Source organism: Panulirus ornatus, chromosome 65, assembly GCF_036320965.1.
Source record: "Panulirus ornatus isolate Po-2019 chromosome 65, ASM3632096v1, whole genome shotgun sequence".
NCBI classification, from domain to species: domain Eukaryota; kingdom Metazoa; phylum Arthropoda; class Malacostraca; order Decapoda; family Palinuridae; genus Panulirus; species Panulirus ornatus.
In genome coordinates, this window is record NC_092288.1 from 4,772,501 (window position 1) to 4,785,635 (window position 13,135).

Consider the following 13,135-nt stretch of genomic DNA (forward strand, 5'->3'; position numbering starts at 1 on the left):
CTCTCAGGTAATCTTTTCTAGTACCTTACAAATCATACTCATAAATGAGACTTGGTTTGTAGTTCAGTGCCTTTTTCTGGTCTAATTCCTTATACACATTTGCCCTTTTCCACTTCTGAAACACTATGCTCTTCTCAGCCAATATCTTTAATGGTACTTCAAGAGGTTTGTAACGTGTATCTACACACATCTTCAGCACATTGGTGAAATTTCATCAAGAACATAAGCATTGGGGCCATGATCCTTCAGGAGGTGTTTGTGAAACAGCCTATTCATGATCATCTATTTGTACTGTATGGGGAAGTTTTAAACTTGCGGGACCACATCTCTTGAACATTCTCTACTATCATACAACTTTCTTCATTTCTGTATACTGTCTGCATTAGACAAGTCTTCATTAATTCTATTACATTCATCCAACACTCCTATATTACAGAAGTATTTCTTTATGCCATTCAAGTTTCTTACTTGCTTTCATGTTACATCTGCCAGTTATTCTATCCCTACAGCTTTTCATTAACTGTTCATTCCATCTAAAATCATCTTAAAGGGTGTGATGAAGCTGTCTTTCTATTCCATTATAGGCAATTTCATAGTTTCCCCATAACTTAGCTCTCTTAATTCTGGTACCATCTTTGTTGTTCTCCTCTAAACCTTTTGCATTAGCTCTTTGTGCTTCTTTAGGTGTTGTGACCACAAACCTGAGAAATATATTATAGTTTTGGCCTTTTGCAGGATGGGAACAGCTTACTAAATATTTCTTTACCCTTGACATTGAATGCAATTCTTCAATGCAGGCAGATAGTTGGTTTCATCCACTTCTCTCCTGGGATGGTACTCTGTTAACAGGATGGGGACAACGTCAACTTCCAATTCTCTCTTACACAGATTCGTGCAGCTTATTTCCATTACATGATGTTCATATTGAAATCTTCTTTCACTGTGACCCATAATGTTTAATTACCTAATTGCACTGTAAAAGGAGTAAGTTTTGTTTGTGAAGCCCCATGCCTTGAGGAGTCTCTACCATACATCTTACATTTCTGTATGCTGTCTATACTGACCACAATCTCTCTCAGTATAGTCTATGCATCCACCACTCTTAAGATTAAAGAATCACTTCTTTACTTTTTCTTTAAAATATATCTTGCTTAATTTCATGTTATATCCACTGGTTGCTCTCTCCATAATTCTTTTCAAGAACTGTTCACTGTCTACAACATCAATCTGGATTTAAAACATAAAGTTTGTGTTTAGGTCATGCCTCACTCTTTTCTCTTTCAATATGGAAAAATTTAAGGCCTCTAGCCTTTCTCAGTAACTTAGCTCTCTTAATTCTGAATGTATGTATGTATGTATGTATGTATGTATGTGTGCATGTATGTATGTGTGCATGTGTGTGTGTGTGTGTGTGTGTGTGTGTGTGTGTGTGTGTGTGTGTGTGTGTGTGTGTGTAACCCTTAAATGGCAGGCATGGCCAAGAAATTCCAACTCAGAGTGTGCAAAAAACACAATCCGTTTCCTTCACAAAAAGGTAAATCATCATCCAAAAGCAATAGAAAATAATAAGAAAGGAATGTTACTTCTCATATTGGCCTGGTCCAGTGCTAAGTGAGTATCTAGAGGGGATGTGAATGATGTGTTTGACAGCTCCTGATAAGAAAGAAGGTTGTGAAAATGACATTTCTGGAGATCGTCTACTTATTATCCTCTTAATTAATGCACAGGAACAGCATTAGCAGTACATGAATTGAATATATTTAGAAATATTACACTTTTTGCAATAAAGTTCAGCATGAAGGAGATTGGCTGTCAAGTATGGGGAGGATACTGAAGTTGTCTCTTCTACAATGAAAACTCTACTCTCATTTCATTCATATTCTTATTTCACACACAGAGACAATGCTGATGGTGAAGAACATGAGTATATGCAAAAATATTACACCTGTCACATTACAGTGTATATAAGAGTGAGAAGACTGAGTGACTGGGATACATGGAGGGGACATTAGGAGTGTTTTTTCTTTGGAAGTATTCTAGATCTTTACCTATTACCCTTGTGTTACATATAAAGGAATTTAGGCACGACTCTTTGCATTTCTTCCATTAACAAAAGTTCACAAGGGACATCTCTGCCTCCATCATATGCAATCCTGCTAAAATCAACAAGTCACCTTTTTTTGCATTTTTCATGCAACTCTTCTTCACTTTCCTCACCAAATGATACACAGCATTGGTGTCCCTCCTAATACCTTAGGTAGCATAATGAATTATATATTTTCTGTATGCAAGGCCTTCAGGTGGCTGACCAAGCTTTTTTGATGAAGGCTGTAGAGGTACTAAAGTTAACAGAGTTTCTTTTATGCCTTCTTAGCAATGGATGAGACCTCTACAAGGCTTCTAAATGCATGATTGATTAGCTGGATATCTAAACAAAGGCATGAAAATCTACTACATCAATTATTACTGGTCAATGTTTTCTCAGTGTACAAAAAATTATATTGGCTGCCATTTAAGGGTTAGGAAAAAAAAAAAAAAAAAAAAAAAAAAAAAAAAAAAAACAAGGCCCTTCACCAAAATCCCAGTTTTATAACGGAAGAATCTACAGGTAAATCAACAACATTACTAGAACCACTTCATCCCAGAGAAATATGATTTCATATGCTGTCCACACAATTTCAACCACATGCCACCAAACCACATAAGTGAAACATGGGTTATGTGAACCACCTGATAGGAAATCAATTACAAGAGCTATAGAATGGGACTAAAGGAGTTCAAAGAATTGTGAGGTATGTGATTACTTGTTATGATTTTGATCTGTGCTTATCACTTATGATACTGGACTGTGATGATGAGTTTTCAAATTGGATTGTAATACTATAATTGTGGATCATATGCTGGACTCTTATAACAGAATATGACATAAGATGAAACAATAACAGAATATGACATAAGCTGAAACAATGGAAATTGATAAAGGCTTTAACTAGAGACTCTGATGTCTATGATTTTCAGTTATGGTGCTGGATACTACAGTGTTACACTATGATATTGAACTGTAATGCCAGAGTAATTTTTTCATACATACTTGTCATTTTCCACATTAGCGAGGTAGCATTCAAGAAAAGATGACTGGACCTTAGTGTAACAATGGATTATAATCCTGAACTACAGTTGAATGTGGTGGGTTTTGGACACTGATGTCAGACTAATATACTACAATAGACTGTAATGGCAGACTGACAGTGAAAAGCAAATTGAATTTTGCTGTGACACTGACTTGTACACAGTTGGAATATTGTTGTGGAATATGGTACTGGTTGTTATTACATAATAATACCTGACTATCATACATGACTGAGATATCAGTCTGTGCTGACACCCTAAGAAAATGGGGAATGATGGCAAACTGAAAGGCTGAGATACAAAGCTGAGCTTCAATTATGAACTAAGATGATGGACCAAGGTACTTGTTCATGTGATGAATCATGGTGCTGGTCTCAGATGAATAAGATGGTGGATAATTCTTTGGGCATAAGTGGGGCACTTTAAACCTGGGATGTAAGTATGAACACTATGACTAGGTTGGATCGAAATGTTGGATTTTTGTGAGGGACAACAATGACTCATGATAAGATGTCAATCTAGACTGAAATCGTAGACTTGGTGACAGACTACCTTGAGATACAGAAACGTGTCAATGATCAGTTACATTGATGAATTACTAACAGAGCAGTCCAAAAAAAGACCTATCTTGAACTTAAAAGGATGACTTAATGTTACCTTGGTGCAGAGTTTCCATGAGTTTTCTTCCTCCCAAAAGCCTGCCCTCTGACCAAATTACATTTAATGACACCAAGTAAACTAACTGTTAAAGGCACTAGTTTTCACACTTGTGTATACTTCACAACCTAGCTAAGCTGGCACACTGCAGTGGATGGGGAGTGATTTCACATGTCCATGCATTTTATGTTTCCTTAAATTTCATTTTCATGAACTCTTCTTCATCCCAGTTTGTATGTCTAATTTTGGTATCTTGTACGTTAATAAGTTTTTTCTGTCATCCCCAACTGTCTTTTTTAATTCATACACCACAGTATTCTTTGTGACTGGCAAGTGTGCTTGCCTGCCTTAGTATCCCTATGCAACTATACTCCACTTTGAAACTAATGTTTTCATTTCTTAAAACTCTGAAACCGTCAGTGCTGGTTACAACAAAACAAAACAATATTTGTCAAACCAAAAAAGTAAGTCAAAATTTCATCAAAATACACCAAAGGACAGCCCAGGATGGTAATCCCGGCTAGTATAATATTTCTTGAAGCCTGGGCAATGTGACATACGTGGGCTACACATGTTCCAATTAAACATTTGAGACACTCAGCAAAAGAGATAGGTATACGACTATATCGATTCAATTAATGTCTCAATTTTATACATGTCAAAATGTAGTTAGAATAACAAAAATGGCACTCTCATTAAAGCAAAACAAAGTACACTAAATGATAAACCATAGGATTTATGTTGGGTGACTTATTTGGTATAAGGATGATGGGCACTGTGTACAGTAATCAGGTTAACCTATCAATGACTTAAAAAGGAACAGCATCAATGTACATTACTAAATACCAGAGCAAATGTTTTACATCAAAACTTCACATATCCTGTAACTCCATCAGAGTATGCCGAAAAAAAAAAGGGCACTGAAATCCTAATATCTACAAAGCAAGCCTTATCAGCCAAAATTTATATACATCTATATTAAAAAAGAGGCAAAACCACATATATTTAGTACTCTTATACAATATTGTCAATGTAGTAAGAAGCAAGTAAAGAAAATCAATACTAGTATGTACATTCAAGCAAGTGTTAACCAGTTCTAATGATGCTTAACACAAATTCCCTTTTTTTTCTAAAATATAATACACATTTTTCTTCCAAAAAATTTCTTTTGTCCACAAATTCCCCCTTTATCTATCCATCTATAATTGCCTTAGAATCCTTTTCAAACAAAGAATCATGGTGTTATCCTCTCCAGAGGTTTCTGCAGCTCAAGGTTGCACTGCTTGCAGTAGCAGAGAAAAGATGAACTCTTTAGGAACTCTTCTTCCATCTACAATTTGGGCTCTCCTTTCTCCTTGTCCCCTCTACTTCTGACACATATATCCTCTTCGTTAACCTCTTTACTTATTCTCTCTATGTGTGTAAACCATTTCAGCACACCCTATTAAGCACTCTCAACCACACTCCTATTTCCACAAGTGCCAAGGCTGTGTCATTGGGAGTAAAGTCTTGTCAAAAACTTCTCACTCCAAAGGAGTTCAAATTTCCCTGTTACTAGTAGTATCACAGCCTTGAGCTGCAGAAGCCTCTGATTAGAGATCCTGGATAACATAAGGACTCTTTCTTGGAAAACAGGTAATTAATTATAAAATATATATATATATATATATATATATATATATATATATATATATATATTCTCATTTCTTTGATACTTATTCACTATTTCCTGCATTAGCTCTTTTCCATTCACTATACTACAAATCTATCAGCACTTGTACACTGTACATGACTTTCAGTTCTACTTTAGTATTATGCTATATATCTGGCCTCTTATGCTAGTGGTGGGGCTGATTTACTATCACACCTCTTTTGGTGTCTCCCACTGTACTGTACCACAAATCAGTCAGCACTTGCATACTATACATGACTTTCAGTTCTACTCAAGCATTATAATACATACCTCGCCTCTTATGCTAGTGGTGGGACTGATCTACTCTCTAACCTCTTTTGCTGTCCCCAATTTTTTACTTGTGATGGCATTCTTTATTTCCCTTTGCTCTTTGTCTGATGTACAGTATCTCTTCTGATGAAGAACCATTGAATTCCTTGTGGTCAGCAATTTTATTGCCTTTTCAAGTACCTAATCACTACACATATCCATTTTATTAGTAATCTTTCCTTGTCATCCTCTTTTATCTTGATTATGCCTACTTACTCTCCTTGCTTCTTTTATCTCAAAAATTATTTGCCATGTCAAGGGGTTCTAGCACCTCTATTATGTGTACTTTTTCCTTCAACTGTTTCTCCACTTGATAGAATATGGTCTTCTTCCAATACAAAAAAATCATCAACTTATTATGTATATCTACCTCCTGCTTCACCAGCTCTTCAGTTTTTGTTCATCCCACTTGTTGGCAAGTCGCACAGAAGAAATTTGTCCATCTCCATGAAGTATGGAAAAGACAAATCATATGCTCAGGCAAAAAAACTCTTTTTAACAGCCTTCATTGCAATAGATCATGATGATCACCTGCTTGACAATGGCACACAGAATTAAATCCATATGCAGAGCATAAGCATAATAAAACCATGAAATTATGTGCTCTGCACATGTAGGTCATTTGTACAAAAGTCCCTTTATAGTCTCCTAATTCATCTAAGTCAATAACCCTGGTTACAGTACCGGATTCAACACTAGGTGAAAGACATTCATCGCTGTAATTGTCAGTGACACAAATAATACAAAGTGCATGAAAGTGTAACCACTTACACCTTAGCAAAGTATACTTGACTGACATCTAACACTGTGAAAACACTAAAATACATTTAGTCTTCAAAACACCCTCATTCATTAGTATATTCATCTTCATTTCACGATAAAATCTCTCCCCTGTAACTTCTCTCCTATCCACTACAAATAATGTACTTTGGGATGCATCATCTTTAAATATAATGCAAATTCATTATCAATAGTATACTGCTTTACATTAGAAAATGTTAATGTCGTGTATTCATCACTGTTAATACTGTAGTAAGGTTTTTCTGGGAAAGTTTTACTATTTCAGGCATGTGCTGTACATGTCTGTATCAGTAAACCTAATGGCTGAAAATCTATTACATGTGTATATAATGAAACCCTTCATCACAGTAAGCCATATAAAGATCATTTCACTACTCAATGAAATTCATAAATCTAAGGAAGATAACCCACATATAACTGTGGATAAAAAAAAAGAAGAAAATCCTAAATATAGTCGTAATTTTCGAATTGATATAATACAGATTAAAAATATCACTCATCAATACCACTATCAACAAGAATTTACTTTTCCTCAATAAGCTGCTTTCTCACTCATGTTCACCATCCTTACCTCTTCTGTCATGTTGCTGTCATCATTCAAGTTGTCCAAATCCAGGATTTTTTTCAGTTTGGTCTTTTTTCTCTCCTTTCTCATTACAACTTCATAATCTGTCACCTGAGGAAGGCACAAGGTAACATGGCGGGGGGGTGGGGATCAAGGAACAGGATTAACACAAAAAGAGGAATGATACATTAGGAGGTTTTAATATATGACAAAAAAGAGAAATCAGTCACTTCTTCAAAAAAAAAAAATATATTTATAAAATCAAGTAAAAAATATTATCCAAAAATGAGAAAATCCAAAGAAAAAAATTGTGTTAGGTTCCAAGAAGACAAACTGTACAATGAAGAAGGAATAAAACATCAGAGGAACATAGGGAAAAGCAAAAATAAAAATTTAGGTCTTGAGAATTGAAAAACTGTTTCTCTCCAAGGCAGTGTTCCACAATCATGAGAAATTCTCTATGACATCTCTAGAAAAATCAAGGATGAAACCTTCCAACCCTCAATATTTCTGGTGAGGAAGTATGGGCCTTGCTCATCCTTCATTAAACACTGAGCTACAGGGCCACTGGTTCACTCATTTCAGGCCTGCCATCCACCAATCAAAAACCATCACAGAGATTGCATTATTGACCCACTTGCTCCTAGCTGTTTAGCAGTATAAGAAAATGTCCACGCCTAATTAAAAAAATATGATTCTTTTTTTCATACATGCTCGCCATATCCTGCGTGAGCGAGGTAGTGTCAAGAAGGGATTACTGAACCTTATAAGGAAAAATCCTTATTTGGCTCCTTCCTCTGTCCCTTATTTTGGAAGGTAATACAGGAAAGGAAGATTTCCAGCCACCCACTCCCACCCCTCTTAGTCAACTTCTACAACACGCGAGGAATGCATAGGCAGCATTCTTTCTCCCCTATCCCTGAGCCAAAGCATGTGAAGCATCTAGGGTAAACCATGGGACGGTCTCTGGGACCTGGTTGTTGATAGGGAACTGTGGTTCTGATGCATCACACATGACAACGAAAGAGTGGATGTATGTAAATGTGGCCTTTCTCTGTCTGTTCCTGGTGTTACCTTGCTACTTCTTGCAGCAGGAGTGAATTCTAGTGTCCACCAATAAAACCTGTCCACCCTCCTTATATTTTCATAAGCAATACACAGCTAAGCATTATTGTGGGTAAAAAGCACATGATGCTCTCAGGGTAAAATCAATATACATCTGGTTGCTGTGACTAATGTTTCTAATGGAGTGAGTATGAGCAACCCACCTCAGTAGGCCTCAGGCTGTCTTTTGGGAAAGATGATTTTTCTCTACTCCTTCTGGCTGCCATTTCATTTTGGAAATTTTGCTCATGAGTACTGTATTCCTTCCACTTGTGCTTCAAGATGGTTGGCTCTTACCTTACTAATGAAAAGAAAGTGTGAATTCTCACCTGGAGGCAAGAAAATATGGGAACATGTGAGATTACTAAGTACACTGGGCACTCAGAACATACAATTAGGTGACTGCTTGCCAGCACTTGTGGCGTCCCGGACAACATCATCCCACTACCAAAACCTATACCTGGTCATTCATGAAAAATTCTAGACCTACAGATAACCACCTCTGGTGAGAAGTATTAGGGCAACTCTACATTTACAGCTGCTGAACTCAAGAAAAGCTATCCAAAACTTCTACGAAACATCTCCAAAAGAAAGTCACCTTCAAAAAGGTTGTATTGTTGTCACAGGATAAAAGCAGTACAATCTCATCAAAGAACTTCTCACTCCAAAGGAATGCATCATTTCTCAGCTACTGATGGTAGTACAACCTTGAAGTCACAGGAGCCCCATGAAAGGGAGTTCTAGGCTTCAACAATTTGTCAATTACCTTTAAACACATGAAAACCCCCACACAGAGTACATTATTCTCTTAGTAAACTGATCAATAAAAATGGGTAAAAAAAAGAGGGATACTGATCCATGAGATGGAAAAAGCAACTTTTGTTGCAGGTGTCCTGTCGGTGTATTCCTAAGACATTCTAGGTCATCAGGCTGCCAGAATGGGTAAATCAATGATGCTACCTCTGTGGTGGTTTCTGAATGAGCAAAGGAAGGCTCATAATAGGTGACTAGCAGCAAACATGGGTTTCATGGATTGTAAAGCGTAGGAAATGCCAACCTTTCCTCCACAGAACCCTTGAGGGATGGAAAGTTTTAGGGAAAGAAGAAGCTCATGTTACAACCCTCTTAGATTTCTAAAAGAAAGTGAGCTCTGTCTAAAACAAAAGTAAAGGCCAAGTGGATTGTTTGTACTGGGACTGCCATAAAGCTTTTGACAATGAGTTGCATGGGAGGCTGTTTTAGAAGCTGGATCACCAGGCATGAGTATTAGGGAGACCCCTCTGATGAACAGATCATCTTAGTGAATGGGAGCAAAGGACATGCCAGAGGAGCCTCCTAAAAATGGGTGGAGGTCACCAGTGGAGTGTCATAGGGTTCTGTTCTGGAAATGTTACTCCTCTTGATCACTGTGATTTGTTTGCAGATGGTGGTCATTAGGAAGTGTAAAGTTAGCAGGATTGAATCACAGGACAGACAGACTCCAAAGTTTTGAGAGAGAGAGAGAGAGAGAGAGAGAGAGAGAGAGAGAGAGAGAGAGAGAGAGAGAGAGAGAGAGAGAGAGAGAGAGAGAGAGAGAGAGAGAGAGAGAGAGAGAGAGAGAGAGAGAGAGAGAGAGAGAGAGAGAGAGAGAGAGAGAGAGAGAGAGAGAGAGAGAGAGAGAGAGAGAGAGAGAGAGAGAGAGAGAGAGAGAGAGAGAGAGAGAGAGAGAGAGAGAGAGAGAGAGAGAGAGAGAGAGAGAGAGAGAGAGAGAGAGAGAGAGAGAGAGAGAGAGAGAGAGAGAGAGAGAGAGAGAGAGAGAGAGAGAGAGAGAGAGAGAGAGAGAGAGAGAGAGAGAGAGAGAGAGAGAGAGAGAGAGAGAGAGAGAGAGAGAGAGAGAGAGAGAGAGAGAGAGAGAGAGAGAGAGAGAGAGAGAGAGAGAGAGAGAGAGAGAGAGAGAGAGAGAGAGAGAGAGAGAGAGAGAGAGAGAGAGAGAGAGAGAGAGAGAGAGAGAGAGAGAGAGAGAGAGAGAGAGAGAGAGAGAGACTGACTTTTTAGAGCCCTATCTCCTACCCCCAATTATCTGCCCCATACAGTACGTAAGAGATCCATGGGCAGTAGAACTTTGGTATTCCTCAATCACCAAGGGATAGTCTAAGAAAGTCTATCTATTTTTATCTTATACATCCACCAATATACTGAATGGAAGACTTGACCTCAAATAAACATTAAACATTCTTTCCAAAATGTTAGCTTTCATGAGGGTTTGTCAATAATGAATTAAAAAGGATTACCCTTCTTTCTTACCTGAGATTAAGTCCAGAAGGGAAAACTTATTGTTAAATAATCTATTTACCAAGCAAAATATTGCACAAGCCTTGATATATTAATGTGCTTTATTAAATGTACAGTATGGAGATTATCCACAAGTGTATGTGGTGGCTAATACTGAGAAAAAAATACTCTGAATCTTTTGTACGTAAATAGTAAGGATGTAATGCATAAAATCAATGTTTCATTACTGTTCTAAATCTAAATCATCTAGAGTTCTTGCCCTTCTGTTAGAATACAATGCAAATGTATTATGTGTTAATAATTGTCTAAAAAGAAAATGAGATCACCCCAAAAAAAGCAAAGCAAGTAGTTTGTATATGCATGCTTGTTAAATAAATACATTTATAAATATACAGGCAATATCACAATAATGTTATAGATAGCTTATACTTGTAAAAAAATTTAGGCTTTATATATCATGCATGAAATGCAACATTTGCCATCACCAAACTAAGAAAAAAAATTATATATATATATATATATATATATATATATATATATATATATATATATATATATATATATATATATATATAATTTCTTTATGCACTTAAAGATAATATATAAAAACCACAATTAATTGCAAAACTGAATTCTTAAACAAAAACACTGCCAAAGGTCATCATTTGTATGACTCTCCTCCAACATACCTCCTCATTAGCAGCCAAAAGACGACGAATGTGATCAATGAAGGACGGGAGCAATACCTTCCGACATTCAGGAAACTTGAAAAGTTCACTGTGAATTATTTCATTCATGGTCATCAACTTCTGTTTTGGGATCCGCTTTTGGTCTAGATTGTCAATCATCTTAACCAAGATCTGGCTGTCAGGGCAAAAAGTGGCATTTCTAAAATTTCAGTTTTAATTTTCAACACAAGATCTATCAATAACTAAACACCATATGAGATATCTCATGAAACATAACAGTAAATCATCAGATCCTTGAAATGCACAACAGAAATGAACATGGAGAAGAAAGAATAATATGCCTAGCCCATTATTATTCTTCATGCAGTACATTCCTAAATACAAGTCTAAAAGGATGTGTGATCATTTACCATCACCTGTTTGTGCGTATGGAGAAGATATGTTAGTGGGGACCCAACTATCAAACTATTGTATTCATCATATAGACTTCCACATTTTCCAGTCACAACCATCTTTATCAACACTCTCCAATGCACTTTACCAGGTACACTTGAGGGATATAACCTTGCATCTCAAACGTTCACTTTTCTCCACTTGCTTTTCTTCAAGGGGATTGCACATACATTCAACCACTACTCAGGTACCTCCCCTTTGGCCATACAAATGTAAAATAGTCTTCCTAACCAATCATAGCATTTTCATCCCATTCTCGAAAAGATCAACTGGATTCCTATCCACTACTGGCACTAAGTAGAAACTCATCTTAAAAAAGCTGATACTGCCTCCTCACTTATATTTACATAACAGGTTTGCTTGCAAATAACACTGCATATCAATAAACAGTTCCACAACATACCAGAATCACTAATTCATTTAAATAAATTTGCAAATGTCCAACTATACCTCATAATTACAGCATCAAAGGTGGTTATAATGTCTGGAATTGTGGTAGTTATGTATTTAAGACAGTGAGCTTGAACAGTCAATGTAGTGTCCACGGTGTGCTTCATCATAGATGCCATAGCTTCTAGCAGTTGTTGCAGGCTCTTTTCAAATTCTTCCTGTCCACGACCATATAATCTGTTAGGTAAGAGCCCACAGCTTTAGACACACAAGTAAAATATGCTACAAATTTTATCATTCTGATAAAGAATATCATATAAAATTTTCCCATATGGACCTGGATAGAGAGGATCATATTCAAGGTGAGCTTCATTATGGTGTCATGCTCTTCTATTGTACAATCTTATACATTTTCAAATACAAGCCAGCAATTTAGTGAATAGTCATATTATCATAACGAAAAAATTTCAGTTGTTAAGGCATGACAGATGTATGCCAAATAGTCCTAATCAACTTAAGTTATGTTGACCCTCACACAAAATGTTCACTTGCATTAAAAAAGTAACCAACACTATACAGGTGTTCAGGACAGCTAATAACAGCTCTTCTAAAACATTCTTCTTTTATGCTTGCTGAGACAGCACAGGCTACTAAAAGGCTAATCAGGGCTATCTCACTAATGCAGGGGGTAGTGATGCTGTTTCCTGTGGGGCAAGGTGTTGCCAGGAATGGATAAGGGCAACCAAGTATGAATATGTACAAGTGCATACATGTATATGTCTGTGTATGTGTATCTATATGTATGTATATGTGTATGTGATATGTATATGTATGTATATGTGCGTGTGAGGGCGTTTATGTATATCATATGTGTATATTTTCCCCTTAAAGAGCTCATATGACAATAATGATATCTATTTCTTCTGGCAATAACAGTGATTAAAAAGAAAGTTGTGGGATAGATCTAGAATTGCTGGAAATATGGAAAAAATTATACATATGCATTCTATTCCATACATTGAAAAAAAAGAGTAAATCATGAATAAGCATCCTATTCTGTACATAAATACTTAC

General features: G+C 36.6%; 1 protein-coding gene across 5 annotated transcripts in view; it reads right to left on the reverse strand.

The window, feature by feature from the left end:
• Positions 1-13,135, reverse strand: part of mbc (myoblast city) — a 99,331-nt gene that overhangs the window by 56,124 nt on the left and 30,072 nt on the right. For 3 of the 5 annotated variants that reach the window (XM_071657890.1, XM_071657893.1, XM_071657891.1), the window contains exons 18-20: positions 12,122-12,298; positions 11,219-11,393; positions 7,161-7,265 (exon numbers count right to left, since the gene is read on the reverse strand). In XM_071657890.1, coding sequence (XP_071513991.1) covers positions 7,161-7,265; positions 11,219-11,393; positions 12,122-12,298 — 457 coding nt within the window. The remainder of the gene's footprint in view (positions 1-7,160; positions 7,266-11,218; positions 11,394-12,121; positions 12,299-13,135) is intronic. The other 2 variants (XM_071657894.1, XM_071657892.1) reach the window with 1 other exon arrangement.